Source organism: Sus scrofa, chromosome 2 (genome assembly GCF_054392235.1).
Source record: "Sus scrofa isolate SSC_HxYL_T2T_F1_AM1 chromosome 2, Sscrofa_HxYL_maternal_Yorkshire_Landrace_v2.0, whole genome shotgun sequence".
Lineage (NCBI taxonomy): Eukaryota > Metazoa > Chordata > Mammalia > Artiodactyla > Suidae > Sus > Sus scrofa.
This window is the reverse complement of record NC_139384.1, coordinates 130,083,663-130,101,596: the sequence shown is the minus strand read 5'-3', so window position 1 is coordinate 130,101,596 and position 17,934 is coordinate 130,083,663. Positions and strand designations below refer to the sequence as shown.

Genomic DNA, 17,934 nt, shown 5'->3' with positions numbered 1-17,934 from the left:
GCAGGAAACTGGGCTTCAGTAAGACCCAGAACATTCCTGAAGTCCCAAGGCAGGAAAGAGAGTACGTGTACCAGGACCCAGACCCATTCCATCTGAGATCTAGGTAGGGGATTCTGTCACCCAGGTATTTCAATGCACCACTTAATATCTGATATTATATGTATTCAGGTAAGCACCCAACATTTTTGGAGGACACATTCTGGAAATTTCTTTCAGATAGAAGTTTTTGAACAATGCAAGAAAATAAATCTGAAGTTCCCACTGTGGTGCAATGGGACTGGTGGCATCTTGGGAGCCCTGGGATGCAGGTTTGATCCCTAGTTCAGCACAGTGGGTTAAGGATCTGGTGTTGCCACAGGTGCAGCTTAGGTCACAACTGCAGCTCAGATTTGATCCCTGGCCTGGGAACTCCATATGTCGTGGGGTAGCCAAAATAAATGAATAAGTAAAAGAAAATAAATCTCATAAATTCCTTGTCAATGATTTTATTATTGAACTCTTTAAGCAAAGGGGTGCTGCAAAGCAAAATTTGTGCTGGGGGAAGATGGATGGGTGCCTGAGAATGCTCTTGGGAAGCCATTGCAGTGGTCCATGAAGAAGTGATGGTGACCCAGACCAGGGTGGGTGGCTGGGGTGGGATATAGAGGTTGCAGGTGCAGAAAAGGGGACAGATTTGAATACTCCTTAGACCACTGGCTGCTAATTGAAATGCATACAGGCTTTTATATTTAAAATTTCCATAATAAAGTTATTTTAATTGTAAGAAAACAAGAGATGGAGAACTCCAGTAATTATGTTGGAAACCTCCAAGTTAAAAGAGATTTAAACATAACTACTGATTGCAGTGCAGGGACCTTATTTGGATTCTTTGTTCAAGCCAATCGTTAAGAAGTTTATGGGACTTGGAAAGTTGAACACTGACTTTATGTATTTAGGAGTTGTTATTTTTACATGTGATAATGGCATTGTGGTAATTTTTTTATAAAGAGTCTATCTTTTAGAGATATATACTAAGATATTTGTAGATGAAATCATATGACTGGAGTTTTCTCCAAAAAATATGGAGGAGTGGGCAGGAGTTAGATGAAACAAGATTGTCTCTGAGTTTGTTAGAGCTATATGCTGGATGCATGGGTGCTCATTCTACAAGGAGCCAAGGCATCCCTTGTTATGACAGCTGCTAAAGTCACGTGCCAGAAACTTTTCAGAGCTCCATATCTGCTCTCATCTATGCACGTTCCTATTGCTCCAGGATGAAGACATCCAAATGCCCACTTTAATAGAGATGCAACAGAGCCACAAGGAGGTGGGAGTTGTAGTGGAGCTTTTCTGTTTGTTTTAAATGTATGCATCTAGCTCTTCCTGCTAAAATTGAAGAGAAGAAGCATTTTGGAATTCATCAAGATGAGTAATGCTGTGTGGGATGAGCTAGTTGCCCCTCTTCTCTTTTCCTTCCTTAGAAGTGGAACTCTAATTGTTTGGCAGGCTTCAGTACTGCCCGAACATTTCTCAACCTCCTTATTATGAGGTGTGGCGATGTGATTTAGTTCTGGCCAACAAGATGTAAGCTAAAATGTTATATGGGACTTTTTGGAAGGCTCCTTAAAGGAAGGTGACTCATCTAGGAGGTGCGTCCCTCTTTTCTTCCCTCTCTGATTCCTGCTACCTGGAATGCAGGTGTGAACTCTAGAGCTCAGTCACCAGACTGGACCACTGAGGATGGAAGTCACATGCCTTGTGAGCTAGAGCAGGAAGAAAAAAGGAGTCTAGGTCTCTGATGACTCTGAACTGCCTGTCTCTGGACTTATTTCAAAAGTGAAAATAAACCTTTATGTGGTTAAGCCAGAATTACGCTAGGTTTTTAATTAGATGCAAAGAGCCTAAATGCTAATTAATACAGGTGTCTGATTGTTTATTGTTAATAAATAAAGCACTAATAAAAAATAAAAGTGTATAGAGTCATAGACTCAGCAGTTCCAGTCAGGATTTCACCCTGTAGATATTCACCAAGAAATAGTATTATTTGCAAGACCTAACACTACAAGAAGCCTAGGCATTCATGCATGGGGACTTGCGGCATATATAAGCCCTCATCGGAATATCAGAAAGCCTGTTGAACAATGAGACCTCTTTGTGTTGTCATGAAAGAGCCTCGTGTGAAGGCTTATCATTCAGTGGAGATGAGTAAGTTATGAAAAAAGCGCATCTGGGAGTTCCCATCATGGCGCAGCAGAAATGCATCCAACTAGTGAACCATGAGGTTGCGGGTTCAATCCCTGGCCTCTCTCAGTGGGTTAAGGATCTGGCATTGCCATGAGCTGTGGTGTAGGGCACAGACGTGGCTTGGATCTGGCATTGCTGTGGCTGTGGTGTAGGCCAGCAGCTGTAGCTCTGATTAAACCCCTAGCCTGGGAACCTCCATATGCCACGGGTGCAACCCTAGAAAGACCCCCCCAAAAAAAGCACGTCTAGTTTGATCTCTTTTGTAGAAATTATGCCATGTAAGTATAAATTGTATATAATATACTGTGTATTATGTTTATATTTTTATACCATGTATGTACCATTTATTATATATAATTATATATACATGTTATTATGTATGTTTATTCTATTCTATTCTACAATCTATATGGATTATATATGTAAATTTAATTGAAAAATGAATTATATACTATTTATAATTTTTATGTATGATATATACATAAAAATACACAGACACATACATATATATGTCCGTCCCCCCCCAGGGGGGAATAGAAATGTGCTAACCGAAGAGAAAGCCAGGGAGTTGGTGTGAAGACCGGTTCTGATTTTTCACTCTCTATAGTTTTGTACAGATTGGATTTTCTCTCTGCAATTTTTTTTGTGTGTGTATCTATTTAGGGCCACACCCATGGCATATGTAAGTTCCCTGGCTAGAGGTCAAATCGGAGTTGTAGCTGCCAGCCTACACCACAGCCACAGCAATGCAGGATCTGAGCTGCACCTGTGACCTACATCGCAGCTCATGGCAACGCTTGATCCTTAACCCACTGAGGCAGGCCAGGGATTGACCCCACATCCTCACGGATGCTGATCAGGTTTGTTACCACTGGGCCACAATGGGAACTCCTCTCCACAATTTTATATTAAGAAAAGAATTACTTCCAATAGCATAATTCTCTCCAAGCCTAATTTTATAAATTAATAGCACAAAGAGTTTACACTCGTTAAATTTTCTTCAGTATCATTATCTTAATATTTAAGGTACATACTGATTTCGGTCTAATTTAAGTGGTTACAGTAAAGGTATTGTCCCCCTCCCATCTTCCTGTCACTGTCCTCCTCTCCCTCTTTCTCCCCCTCTCTTTCACTCTCCCTCCTTGTCCTTTTCTCCTTCCCCTACCCTCTTCCTTCCATAAATACGTAATGTTACTGACTCTCTAAGGACCTAGTCTTCCCGGGGCCCCTGTAGGGGGTCAGGGGAGACCAGCATAAAGGAAAGCATCTCCCCAGGAATGGACCAGCTGACTAGGGATGCGATCTCCCAGTGCTGGGGTAGAAACTGATCCTCTGTGCCAACACAGAGTCCTGGGAGCACTCAGTGGCCTCCAGGTGGTTTTCACCGCATTGTTTTTTTGCAGGTCAATGAGGACACATGTACACCAACAGGAGTTGGCATATGTCCAGGAGTGTATTTCCTTAGGCTTCAGATGAACACAAAGGTTTATTTTGACTCTTTCCCGCACATTAGATCTCCACTTATGAGAGCGTGATGGGAACACAGCAGGAAGATAGATAGCAGCCAGATAGCTGTGCGCCATGAGGCAGATGGCAGGAGAGGTGACATTGGTCTCCAGAGGATCTCAAGGCCCTGTGAAGCCCACAAGAGCAGCTCAATTGGTGTTTCAATTTTAGGACAGTTATTTATATGGGAAATAACCTTAGTTCTTGACCATATCCTTTAGTGATAACATCTGAACCTTGGCAACCCTGTGAACCAGAAAGGCTTACTGTAGGATGATCTAGAAAACTCATGACTGGCAGGTTGCAGGGTTGCTTCCGGGATGGATTCTCACATAGATTAATACCAGTTGATAAAAATCTGAGAGACGAAGGGAAGAACATGTAGGAAATAAGGAATATAGGAATCTGTCTCTGGACTGATGTGTGGGTCCCCACCATTTTGGTTTTGAAATATATGCCCAACTTAAACTGACTTAAGGAAAAATCGAGGTTCACTGGTCCATGTAACTGGAAAGTTTGGTGAGTGATTTCAGGCACAGTCAGACCCAGGGCTTTAGACGGTGTATGAAGGACCTTGTCACTGCCTCTCTCCTTTCAGCCCTGCATTCCTCTGTGTTAGTTTCATTCATAGTCAGGCGTTCCCTACAAGGTGGTACAAAAGGTGACCAAGGGGTCCAGCTACAAATTTAGCAATCCCACGGCAGACACTTTTTTTCTCTCTAATTCCAGTGATGTCAGGGCTGATTTTCACTGGCCTAGTGTGGGGCACATGTCCATCTTTGAACCATTGTCGTCCCTTGTGATCTTCCAGACCCAGACCTGGTACCCAGGCCTGGAGCCAGAGTCACATCAGACTGGGGAGTGGAAGGGGTGAGGTACAAGGGGAATTTCAAAGGAAAATTAGTGTGTTGATATCACAGGCAGGGAGACACAGTCAGACGACAATGAAATATCCACTACGCCTTTGTAGCCTTCCATGCTTGAAGTTTTTTTGTTTATTTTTCGAATTTTAGATTATTTATTAATCAGTGTAACACCCAACACAATATACCAACATGATTTTGTGCATTTAGAGGGGAAATATTTCCTGGTTAAGTGGAAAATTGTGCAGATGGCTTCTGGAAGACCTTCATTCCAAGCAGCTCTATAGGGAAACATTTCATTTAGAAGTCCAGATCTTCTTTCTTCAGTTTGCTGTAATCTCCATGCACTGCTAAGAACTTGTATTGATCACTGGCACCCAGTTTATTCTAGGGTTCTGGGTTATTCTTCCTGTCCCAACTGATATCTGGATTGAACAGTGCTAGGCCCATGACATACAGTGCTGCTGCAGTACCTCCTGCACCAATAAATATGAAGAGGGGGATCAAGCTAGGATGCTTCTTAGCCTGACTGATGATCTGGTGGAGTATGGTAGCAACAGAGGCCTTGAGCCCAGACTGAAAAGAAGATTAATGTACAAGGCCTTGGACTAAGCAGTGTCTGCCCAAACTGTTTTTAGTGGTAAATGAAAGGGGGAAGGGGGACTACCAATATACCCCAATGTATGATCCTTCTTTGAAATATTAGTCACTAGAGGCTCCAAACTACAGCTCTGGACTTGAGACTTACTCTAAAGTTTTTGGGTTTCTTGTGGTTATCCCAAGTATTGAGGCTGAAAACAGATTGGGACTAGAAAATATATACATGCTCTTAGAAGTATTCTCCAGGCCTAGATGGATTCCTGGTTTAGGATTTCCCTCAGACAGGTAAAATAATTCACGACTTTTCCTAGGGGTTTTATAATTCCTCCTCCAAACCTAAGGACCCAGCTTATTTTATTTTTTTGTTCATTATTACCTTTATTTTCAGAGCAATGAGTACATGGAGAGCTAGACTCAGAACACTTGGGAGTTTTGCCCCCAAATCAGGGGGCCCTTCTTCGCTCTGCTGTGGGTGCATAGAAATAGCAGTAAAGACCAATGGGGCCACCTTCCAGAAATGGGGTGTTTGAAAATAATTTTTTTAATTTTAATTGTTAAGTTTTTGAAGTTTTATTGACATATAGTTGATTTACAAAGTTGTGACAAATTCAAAGTGATTTAGTTATACATGTATACACATCCATTCTCATTTAGATTTTTTTCCCATGTAGATTATTGGAGATGAAAATAAGTCTTTGTTAAGACTGAGAAATACATAGATAATACTTCATAATACATAGATTGAATGGATTCTGTGGAAAGTTGGAAGACGCTGGATCAGAATGCAAATGATGTGGTCAGACAAGCAGAGGAAAATCAGCACTGCCAGCCCTTAACACCATTTCTGAACATGAAGACCATAAACTCATCTCTGAAACCGACAACTTCTAATTTTTTTTCTTACTGAGAAGAGAATATTCTAGAATTCTTCCTACAGGTGGGCCATCAAGCATAGACCTATTTCCAAACAAACATCATTAGTAAAGAGAAGTGGTATAATTTGGTGAAGTAAAAAAAAAAAAAAAAAAAGTCAATCTTGGCCATAGAAAAAGCTCAGGTGATGGCTCATATTCATCTCTCTTCTCAAAAATGGACTGAAAATTAACCTCTGGAGAAGCACCAGCCGCTGTCCTGTCAGAGTTAGAATCCACCCCTAAGTGTGCTGAAGGTTTTCACTGTTCACCACTCATTCCTTTTACTGAGGAAAATTCAGAAAGTTCAGTTTAGACGAATCCTCTGCTTCCCTCTCAGTTCAATAGCATCATCCAAAGAGGAAACAAAATCTGGAAGTGTCAACAAAGGTTACTCAGTTTACCTACTTCCTTACCTACAACTTCTGGAAAGGGCCATCCTACCTACCATGTGACTAGATCAGGAATGGCCCCTTACCAAGCCGGGAACCAACTAAATTACTCTTTCTGAACTTGAAGACATAGACTTGCCAACATGATTGAGGACAGGAGGAAATAGATATGTGGAAAGTAAGCTCAGGTGTCAGGACAACCATCTGCTGCACTCTGGACCCTGAGCCTGAGTGACAAGCACCTTTTTGTTTTTGACCCACTGTTTCAGGTTTGTAAACCCCCATAGGCCTTGAAGTCTATGACCTCTGCACTGATGGAGCTCAGCTCTGAAGGGCTTCTGAGGGATCCCAGTTCTTGCCCCTACTGAAGTCTAATTTGCTAGTCATTCTGAATTCCCAAGACTTTTTCTTTTCTTTTCTTTTTCTTTCTAGGGCTGCCCCTACAGCACATGGAGGTTCCCAGGCTAGTGGTTGAATCAGAGCTGCAGCCGTAAGCCTACACCACAGCCGCAGCAACTTGGGATCTGAGCCTTGCTTGCAACCTACGCCACAGCTCACGGCAGTGCTGAATCCTTAACTCACAGAGAGAGGCCACTTTAGACATTGTGAGTTCTTAACCCTCTTAGCCACAATGGGTACCCCACCAAGATCTTTTCATACCTAGAATCAATGCTCTTCCTTCTCTGTGCTACCTTCTGCTCCTCTTCCCCCCTCCCCCGCCACCACAACACACAACTCTTGAGCACATCTGAGTGGTTTAAGACCTGGATGCCAAAACAAGCTTTCAGTAAAACAACTTCTGAGGGTTAACCTAGCAAAGGAACAATGCCACAGAAAAGAGAACTTGACTGCATACTATTTCATTCCCATGCCATTACCTGGAGCCACTGGCCCCTCTACAAAGGACTTCCATGCACCTCCTTGGCAGCCTCAGAACCCCGTTAACTTGGATTCTTTCAAGCTTCATCCCACCCACAGCATCTGGGCATAACTAACTATATCATAGAAGACGTCAAGCTGTAGATGACTTTTTTTTTTTTTTGCCCCCACATTCTTGCTCCAGTTGTCAACATGCATGTTTGGGAGGTATTTTTAAATGTTTGCTTGCATTTTGCTGAATTTTGGTGACCTCACTCATTGGGTCTGTTCACAGATGCCAGGAGAGGAGAGGGTCCACACTTTTGGCACCCAGAGACCTGGGTGTTTTCGGGCTCTTGTCCAAGGGAGTGGGTGTGTAACAAGTTTGAGAGCCTTCATGCAGTGCTTTGCTCTTTTCCCATGAGTCAGAGTCATGTGCTGTCTAAAATAGGTGGCGAGTGTGGGCAGGGCAGTCCAAACACAACTCACTGAGTTTATCCCCAGGGAGCATGTGACCCCTCATGCAAAGCCTCAGTGAGGCTCCTTTTGCCTGTCATTAGGGTCAGATTGAGCATGCAAACCTGCTGAGTTGACTGGTTTGGGTTGGCCCTGGTAATCCGTACATACAGCTGAGTGCTCTGTCTTTAGGGAGGTGGGTACAAGTGGGTATTACTAGATGCCTGGCCATGAGGCAGACACATACAGGTGGCTAGGCTTTTCTTCTTTCCTTTTTCTTTCTTTCTTTCTTTCTTTCTTTCTTTCTTTCTTTCTTTCTTTCTTTCTTTCTTTCTTTCTTCCTTCCTTCCTTCCTTCCTTCCTTCCTTCCTTCCTTCCTTCCTTCCCTTCCTTTCCTCCCTTCCTCCCTCCCTTCCTTCCTTCCTTTGTGTTTTTTGTTTGTTTTTAGGGCTGCAACCGAGGCATATGGAGATTCCCAGGCTAGGCGTCGAATCAGAGCTGCCGCTGCCAGCCTATGCCACAGCCACAACAATACAAGATTGAGGCCGTGTCTGTGACCTACACCACAGCTCATGGCAATGCCAGATCCTTTAACCCAATGAGCAAGACCAGGGATCGAACCTGCATCCTCATGGATACTAGGGGGTTTGTTACCGCTGAGCCACAATGGGAACTCCCTGACTGGTCTTTTCTCGTGAACTGTACCGAGTGTGTGCTTCTCTCAGAAGGCACAAGCTCACTGAGGTAGCTCAAGGCTGAGGCACTTGAGGGATTTTCACCCTTCTAGAAAATGTGTTTGGAGGTGAGCGACCCCCTGCTGCCCCCCCACACTTGTATGAACATGTTCTTGTGATGGTCACATGGACGTTTACCTAGCAGCTCATGCTGATCTAGGACAAATGGCTAAGTACTAACTCTACCCTTGATGCTCCGCTGGTTGTTCAGTTTTAGGTCATTGGAATGAACGGCATGTGACAATCAGCCTTTGAAACCTGAGGGAGGGTGCCTTCTGACTTGAAAATGCCCTGTGGTGATGAGCAGACTGCAGGCAATCAGCAGGTATAATGCATCAGAGCACAAAATGGACGGCTTTACTGCAGCACAAGGAAGCAAAGTAGTTATTTAGAAAAGTTGCACCATACTGGTACAAGAAAAGCTAGGCCTTTTCCAGGGATTACCTAGGGGAAGTGCCTGCTGTATCAGAGAAAACTTTTAGAGATCTCTGTAGGGGGCAGGGAGGAAGGTTTGCTGACTAACAAATACTTAACACCCAGCCTTGCCTTAGGCAGATATGCAGCAGGTCATCCCTCTGTACCTTCCCTTTCTGACCATTTTCTTGACTTCCTTTCTGGCTTTCATATCCCACCTCACCACCATCCGTGCTACAGGTAAGCATCACTCTCTCTGCCCTCTCATATCCCTGACTTTTATTCTAGGAGTGTTGGTTGCTGTGTTGTCTGCTGAAGCGATTCTAAGCATTACTGTTAACTGTGAAATAGAAAAATGTGTCCCCTTTTTAGTGACCATCATCAGAAGAGGAAGGGCCTGTGGGAAAAGGGACTTAAAACCACAACTCATGGTTTAAAGCAAGCTCTGCTTAAGGCAAAGGAAATAGCATATCCAACAGCAGACCATGAAGCCTAAAGTCATCTGAAGGGAAGGACAGTGTCTCTGAAGGAGACTCAAATTGTTCTTTTGTGTTGCTCCTTTTTTGGTTGTTAGTTTGGGGTTTGTTTTGTTTTGGTTGTTGTTTTATTTTTATTATCATTATTTTTAAGAACTTGACATCTCCCCTCTTCTGGTGTCTACAACAGAAGCAGCATTGGGTGGCACATGGGATCTCTTTGAGACTCAGGAGTCACTTCAGCTTCCAGGTAAGATTTCAGCCCCTGACAGTCCCTGCCTCCTGCATTTTGGGAAGAGATTTTAAGTGACAAGAGAGTTACTAAGAAACTACAATTTAGTTGAAAACTTCACTGTCAGACTGTAGTTGTTATAGCCTGAATCTTACCTTGTCATCACTTGTAGAGCCCAAGCTCCAAATACATAGAGAAATGTCATCTGGTTGCCTTATTGCTTCAATTTATTAACTTTTGAGAGCAATGCGGGAACCAAGAAAAGGAAGATTCTATGATTGTTAAACTTGCTAAAGATCACATTCGCACTGTTTCTACCTCTTAGAGCCCCTTGAAATGGTCATTCTCCATGATGATGACCCCAGGAAGTGAGGCATATTCTTCCTAGATGAAAATCCCATTAAGACTTCATTTGCTTCAAAGTTAATTATCTAGACCTTACCTGTACCTTTTGACTTACTTGAATTAATCATTTGCATCAATGTCCCAGTGCTCAGGGTCTATAGTAGGCATCCTTTTTTCTTTTTCTTTTTTTTTTTAATATGGAGAAATAAAAATATTGAAAAGGCAGAATTAGAGCTCATTTCCTGTGAGTGTGGGTCTGTTCCTTTCTGTCTTATCACAATTCTATCAATCTCTTGCCAATATTTTCTAATTTCTTGCTTAGTTCTAAAGACTTTCTTCTAATGTATTCCACCCTCAAATCCAATGTCCTGCCAAGTAGCCAATTCCCCGTTCTCCTCCCACAATCTTTCCAGTCAGCATCTAACCCTTACTTCCTCCTCGTTTCTTTAGTCTCATGACTTCTTCCTTTACCCATAATCATAACTGAGTGGGCGATGGCCATCCATGCAACAGTGGATCAGTGGGCTATCTGATAATTTCCCAGAGACTTGCGGTTTGACTGTAGCCAAATTCCGTATGGATGTGGCTGGACCTCCTCTTCACTAAACACACATTCTGAGTCCCTAGAAATAATCCTATCACTTTGGAGTCCTCCTCCACCGCCCACCAGTTTTGAGTATTTTTTCCAATCTCCTGACATTATGCAAAATTTCTCAGCTTCCTGAGAGTAGTGCTCCTGTGTCATGATATTCAAAGCTCTCTTACACGCATCCCCAATCTTTTTCCTTCTTCCCAACACCTCCTCCCTGAGACAGAATATTAACTCAGGTGGTCAGTGTAGGTACATGGGCTCCTTACACATTCTTTTGATATGGATATTGATTAACAATTGTGGCTTAAGGGCTCCAGGGGGTAACACCTCCACAGGCCTTCTTTTATTATAGGAAATGCTCATTCCCCACAGACTTTGTTTGCTATAGGAAATGCGAATCTCTAGCCCACTCCTCAACTGATAGAAGAGGAATGTGAGGAGTGGTAACTTAATCTAAGGAAAAAAAAAGGGCAAAGAAACCATAAAACCCCTATTGGACAAGGACTGATAAAGGTAATTGAGCAAGGCCAATGGGAGAAAACCACATCTTTCTGGACCCCACACTGGTACCCTCCCCACCTTTAAGAGATAAAAAAAATCCCTATAGGACAATAAAGAAGGGGGCTCTTCTCCCCTCTCCCAGCAGCCCTGGGAGCTATCTGCTTTCCTTTAGTAAAGACTTTGCTTGCTTTCTGCCTGTGTGTTCACGGAGTTCATTCTTCGACTGCTGTGAACAAGAACCTGGATTCCGGCATCATCTTTCTGGTATCATCCCCACCTACAGTCTCTTCAAACTCATTTTCTTTCCACATACTTGGTGTTTTCCTACCCCTTGCTGGAGAAGGCACCATGGTAAAGCTGTCGAGATGGTCACCCACCAAAAGTCTGTAAGGACCTCACAAAACCATTATCACGTGCCTAATTGGAGAATAAGGATATCCCACAATTGCATGCAGACATGTTCCCATTTCAGTTTGTATAAGTTTAAGTCAGTGACTAATAGAAAATTCAGCTGCTTTTCTGGAGAAATGCATTGTGTTTTGGGTTACTTTATCTTCAGAATCCATTTATTTGGCTCCCCACCCCCCCAGATTTTTAGTTAGAACTAAAGCTATTGTGGACTGGAAAACATCAAACAAATATATCATGGTTTCTTTGCAAGTTCATTTCACAACCTGCATACTTGAAAATGTGCATCGTTAGCTGAATTTAAATACAATAGCGACAACAGAGAGCTTGACCAACTGGCCACACAGGAAAAGGTATTTATTTAAGCAAGCTTTCAAAAATCAGTAACTAGGGTAACAGTTGATGTGACATTCGATAAGCAACACACATAAAATGAAAAGTGTTAATTATCCATGGCAATGACTAATGATAAAATAATGATAAATTATCCATTGCTTAAATATCTCTATGTGTGGGAGAAAATAGTATGACTCCAAGGGCAGAACCTTTCGTCATGAACGTTCTGGCTTATAAGTCTGCCAGGGGGTTCTGAGGCTCTGATGAGAACTGTTTGCAAAGCTGGCCCTCTCAGAGGAAGGAAGTCAGCTCTGCTGCTTTAAGGTAGTGGTTTACAAAAGCAAGGAGGTTTTAAAATACAACAAATATAGCAGTGACCATGGCCCCCACCTGTGATAACTAAAACAAAATACCCAGGGGGGTCAGGGTTCTCTCTTCAAGCTTCCAGCTGATTCTAACATGTGGCCAGAGTTGAAAGCCGTAGCTCTAGACTTGATGACTTATGTTTTGTAAGAGTGGACAAGGAAATCAGGTTCCATTTTGGGGTGGTGGCTTAAGTATATCCTCTAGCTTCTTCATGCCTGCAGCAAGGGCCTTCACTGATGATCCTAAATAAGAAGTGAAACTTGCAGTGAACCAGAAACTGGGATAAATCCTCAAGTCTGGATTGATACAAAAACAGAAAGCCCAGCCTAAAATCGCACAGACAACTTGTGCCAAAGAGGCAGAGGAGCACCAGACAGACTGCTCTGTCTCCAAAGATGGCAGACCCCAGAAGCAGGAAGGTGTCAAGGACCATCCACCCGTCAGTCCTTGGGGCCCCGCTGCTGCAGGAGGCAACAGTGATTCATCCTGCACTGATGCCCTTCCATCTGTGCTTGAGCCAAACAACAGTAACACAGTGTCAGCCTCCACGTAGGAATCAAGGCCAGAGAGCCCAAGTTAGACAGGTATGTCATGAGGAGGGGAACAGGTGCTAGACATGAACACCCCAGAGAAATCTCCCCTAGTAGCTTTTCCTTCTTCACTCTCCCTGAGAATAGATCAGAGGAAAATGAAGACCAGCAATCTCCCCCTGAAGATGACACTCATTGACAGAGACTACAATCTAATGGAGACCGTCAACCCTATAGAAGAGTCCAGAGTCAAGATTGGTACACAGATGAGGAAGACCAACACTCCAAAAGATATCGAACTCAATCAACTCAAGCAAAGCAGGAATTAAGAATATGCATAAGTAGATTTTTCCAATAGATGGGTGGGGATAGAGCAGTCACAAACCAACCAACTAGATGTCATGGAGATTTAAGCTTGGTTCTTGTAATAAAAAATTGAATAAGCAGATGAAACAGATTTTTTTCTGAAATTTAATTTTACTGTAATAAAGACTAATGTATGCCTTATAACCTAGGGACTAGTGATTGTTCATAAGTTTAGTAGTTCACTTTTTTTTGGAAAGCACATAACAATATTCACATAAGACATTATAGAAAGTATTTTGAAGAATGAAAAGTTTTCTATAATCCTTTTCAAAAGGCTTGGACTATTTTGAAAAATTGATAATGGAAAGCAAAATTGAAAGAAAGAAAAATGTTTTTACCCCTGAATACATAAGAAACACTTGCCGCTATTTGTATTTTGAGTATCTAGAGCAAAATGGGCCGAATTGTTTAAAGGCAGCCAGTAATAGTTTGTATAAGGACTTGCTTTATTTAATTTAGCACCATCTCAAATTAGAGTAATGAGATTTAGTCTGGTTTCTCCCAGCCTCTCATATCACCCCACTCCTACCAAGCCACAGCATATAAGCACACATCTTCCTAATCCTACCTAAGGAATCTAAAATGATTATTTAAAAATGGCTGCTCGCATTATTCACACTGGCAAGATTTTTTTCCCCTTAAGCTAGAATGTGGATGATGGCTGATAGGTAGGAGCTTCTTTGATCAGGAATAAAGAACATCATCTTTAGCAAACTCAATTTCCTGGTCCTTGCTAACCTGTTATACAGGTTTATTGCTACATCCGTTTACTAATTATGACTGCTATTTTTGTCAAGGAGATTTCCCACTAGGCCTGACTGATCTATTTCTAAATCCTAATGGCAAAGAATATGTATTTTACGTAGTGTCATAAGTTTTCTGTTTTACTTATTCTTCTTATTGTGATACTTTGTTACTCATCAAAACATAGTGATCAACAAGAGAACTGGCAGGTAGATCCTAAAGCATACATTTCTTAACCTGAATAACATCTGCAAACATAAGACATCAACTATGTTTTCCATGAAAGAAAATGCATTCAGGTTTGGTGCTTATACAAGAATTTATATTCCAATGTGATTTCTAACAAATCATAACTCTTGTGAACATGTCTTTTCAGAAGAAAATACGTCCTATGAAAGTAATATTTTCCTAAACGTTGATACATTTTTTTATAGTGAATGGAAAATTTTGAGTAAACTGAAGTTATGTTTAACAAAATTAACATAGCCTGACTGGTTTCTTCATTTAAAGGCAGAGGTACATTTGCATTCTTCAGTGGATCTGTAAATTCAGTTATTTTTTTCTGGAATTTTATACAGATAGATAGCATCTCACACAACCATGTCCCCTGTGTTAAAAATGTCTTTTTTGTCATTGGGTTATGCAGAAGTTTCTGATGTGATACTTTCTCCAAATTGTTATAATGTAATTTTTTACTTTTCCAGAAAACTGTGAAACCTTAGCAGTCACTTATTCTTACTAAACAAAAGTTAGATTACTACTAATTGCTCTTTTTACTTTTGGTCTCAAAGAATTTTTTAAAGTTTAGACATCTCTGATGTTTTTGAATTGCACACCCATAGAAGACAACTAGAGAAAACACACTAGACAATTTCAAAAGAGAATTCTTTTTTTTTTTATTTTTTATTTTCCCACTGTACAGCAAGGGGGTCAGGTTATCCTTACATGTATACATTACAATTGTATTTTTTCCCCCACCCTTTCTTCTGTTGCATCGTGAGTATCTAGACAAAGTTCTCAATGCTACTCAGCAGGATCTCCTTGTAAATCTGTTCTAAGTTGTGTCTGATAAGCCCAAGCTCCCGATCCCTCCCACTCCCTCCCCCTCCCATCAGGCAGCCACAAGTCTCTTCTCCAAGTCCATGATTTTCTTTTCTGAGGAGATGTTCATTTGTGCTGGATATTAGATTCCAGTTATAAGTGATATCATATGGTATTTGTCTTTGTCTTTCTGGCTCATTTCACTCAGTATGAGAGTCTCTAGTTCCATCCATGTTGCTGCAAATGGCATTATGTCATTCTTTTTTATGGCTGAGTAGTATTCCATTGTGTATATATACCACTTCTTCCGAATCCAATCCTCTGTCGATGGACATTTGGGTTGTTTCCATGTCCTGGCTATTGTGAATAGTGTTGCAATGAACATGTGGGTGCATGTGTCTCTTTTAAGTAGAGTTTTGTCCGGATAGATGCCCAAGAGTGGGATTGTGGGGTCATATGGAAGTTCTATGGATAGATTTCTAAGGTATCTCCAAACTCTTCTCCATAGTGGCTGTACCAGTTGACATTCCCACCAACAGTGCAGGAGGGTTCCCTTTTCTCCACAACCCCTCCAGCGCTTGTTATTTGTGGATTTATTAATGATGGCCATTCTGACTGGTGTGAAGTGGTACCTCATGGTAGTTTTGATTTGCATTTCTCTTATAATCAGCGATGTTGAGCAGTTTTTCATGTGTTTGCTGGCCATCTGTATACCTTCTTTGGAGAAATATCTATTCAGGTCTTTTGCCCATTTTTCCATTGATTGATTGGCTTTTTTGCTGTTGGGTTGTATAAGTTGCTTATATATTCTAGAGATTAAGCCTTTGTCAGTTGCATCATTTGAAACTGTTTTCTCCCATTCTGTAAGTTGTCTTTGTTTTCTTTTGGGTTTCCTTTGCTGTGCAAAAGCTTTTCAGTTTGATGAGGTCCCATGGGTTTATTTTTGCTCTAATTTCTATTGCTTTGGGAGACTGACCTGAGAAGATATTCATGGTGTTGATGTCAGAGAGTGTTTTGCCTATGTTTTCTTCTAGGAGTTTGATGGTGTCCTGTCGTATATTTAAGTCTTTCAGCCATTTGGAGTTTATTTTTGTGCATGGTGTGAGGGTGTGTTCTAGTTTCATTGCTTTGCATGCAGCTGTCCAGGTTTCCCAGCAATGCTTGCTGAATAGACTTTCTTTTTCCCATTTGATGTTCTTGCCTCCCTTGTCAAAGATTAATTGACCATAGGTGTCAGGGTTTATTTCTGGATTCTCTATTCTGTTCCATTGGTCTGTCTGTCTGTTTTGGTACCAGTACCACACTGTTTTGATGACTGTGGCTTTGTAGTATTTCTTGAAGTCTGGGAGAGTTATGCCTCCTGCTTGGTTTTTGTTTCTCAGGATTGCTTTGGCGATTCAGGGTCTTTTGTGGTTCCATATAAATGTTTGGATTGTTTGTTCAAGTTCTGTGAAAAATGTCCTGGGTAATTTGATAGGGATTGCATTGAACCTGTAGATCGCTTTGGGTAGTATGGCCATTTTTACAATATTGATTTTTCCAATCCAGGAACATGGAATATCTTTCCATTTCTTTACATTTTCCTTGATTTCTTTGATTAAAGTTTTATAGTTCTTGGCATATAGGTCCTTTACCTCCTTGGTCAGGTGTATTCCGAGGTATTTGATTTTGTGAGGTGCAATTTTAAAAGGTATCGTGTTTTTGTATTCCTTTTCTGATCAGATCAGAGTAGTGGTATTTCACCGGCGGCCCACAAGGCGGGTGGACCCCCGCCCCGCGCCGCCCCTCGCGGGGAGACCACGGGACGGGATGCAGGGGGCCTCCCACTTATTCTATACCTCTCATGTCTCTTCACCGTGCCAGACTAGAGTCAAGCTCAACAGGGTCTTATTTCTCCGCTGATTCCGCCAAGCCCGTTCCCTTGGCTGTGGTTTTGCTGGATAGTAGGTAGGGACAGTGGGAATCTCGTTCATCCATTCATGCGCATCACTAATTAGATGACGAGGCATTTGGCTACCTTAAGAGAGTCATAGTTACTCCTGCCGTTTACCCGCGCTTCATTGAATTTCTTCACTTTGACATTCAGAGCACTGGGCAGAAATCACATCGCGTCAACACCTGCCGCGGGCCTTCGCGATCAAAAGAGAATTCTTAGTATCAGACATCCTTAATGTCCAGAATAAAATCCATAAAAATGTAACTAATATAATTTTCAAAAAATTGATGATACATGGTGGATTCTTAGAACAAGGACTTCCTAAATGAACGAAGGAAGAGTTTTGCTCATCTTGCTCATCACATGCATTTTTCCTAATGGTGTGCTTGACTTTTGTGGTGTATCTGTGGCAATTTTGTTTCCAGGAGAGCACATATATAGGGCCAGATCTTTTTGGTGTCTGTTCCAGAAAATGTTTCTAATGCTCCCTTTTTCTGGTAATAATCCAGGACCGGTTTTGTTTGGTCTTCGTAGGCCTTCAATCTTTTGATAAGTGTCTCTGGTTTATCATCCACATGCTTAATGAAAGGCTCTCCTGTCACATTGTTCACACCAGTCGTTTTGGGAGGGTTAAATTCCAGGTTGTAGAAGCGGCCACTGGCTTGATGAATCCAGCGAGCAGTGAGGCATTGCTAGATGACCTCAGAGGGCACGTTCGGGTTCATCACCAGGTGTATCTGATAAACTCTATCCAGAGCTTCAGCCTGTGGAAGCGTCCTGGGGAAACCACACAACAGCCAGCTATACTAGGTGAAAATTTTCAGCTCTTGGAGGAGCAACTGAATTATGAGGTCAGCGGGGATGATCTTCCCCTGGTCCATGAAAACTTTGGTCAGCACACCAATTTCTGTATCCCTCAGCATGTTGTCTCGGAGCAGTTCCCTGCTGGAGAACTTCTTCAGCTGGAAGTTTTTGATGATGCGCAATGCCAGGGTGCACTTGCCTGAACCAGGGGCGCCTAAGATCACAGAGCGCAGGAGCCCTTACGCCGGAGCCCTGACGCCGCCCTGACTGTTCAGCTGGGCAAAGGCTGCGGGTCCGGTG

The 17,934-nt window shown here is 42.1% G+C and overlaps 1 protein-coding gene and 2 pseudogenes across 5 annotated transcripts in view; 1 reads left to right on the top strand and 2 right to left on the bottom strand.

The window, feature by feature from the left end:
* Positions 1-17,934, top strand: part of LOC110259445 (uncharacterized) — a 153,946-nt gene that overhangs the window by 64,922 nt on the left and 71,090 nt on the right. The window contains exons 3-5 of one of the 5 annotated variants that reach the window (XR_014838592.1): positions 8,755-8,868; positions 9,624-9,683; positions 12,891-14,611. Coding sequence is in view for 1 of the 5 variants with exons in the window: in XM_085014321.1 (XP_084870447.1) it covers positions 9,101-9,197; positions 9,624-9,683; positions 12,891-13,072 (339 nt within the window). In the remaining 4 variants the exon portion in view is untranslated. Of the gene's footprint in view, positions 1-8,754; positions 8,869-8,997; positions 9,198-9,623; positions 9,684-12,890; positions 14,612-17,934 lie in introns of those variants that run through there. The other 4 variants (XM_085014321.1, XR_014838589.1, XR_014838594.1 and 1 more) reach the window with 4 other exon arrangements.
* LOC100520778 (cytochrome c oxidase subunit FA4 pseudogene) lies at positions 4,893-7,572 on the bottom strand (annotated as a pseudogene).
* On the bottom strand, positions 17,205-17,873 carry LOC146405695 (GTP:AMP phosphotransferase AK3, mitochondrial pseudogene; annotated as a pseudogene).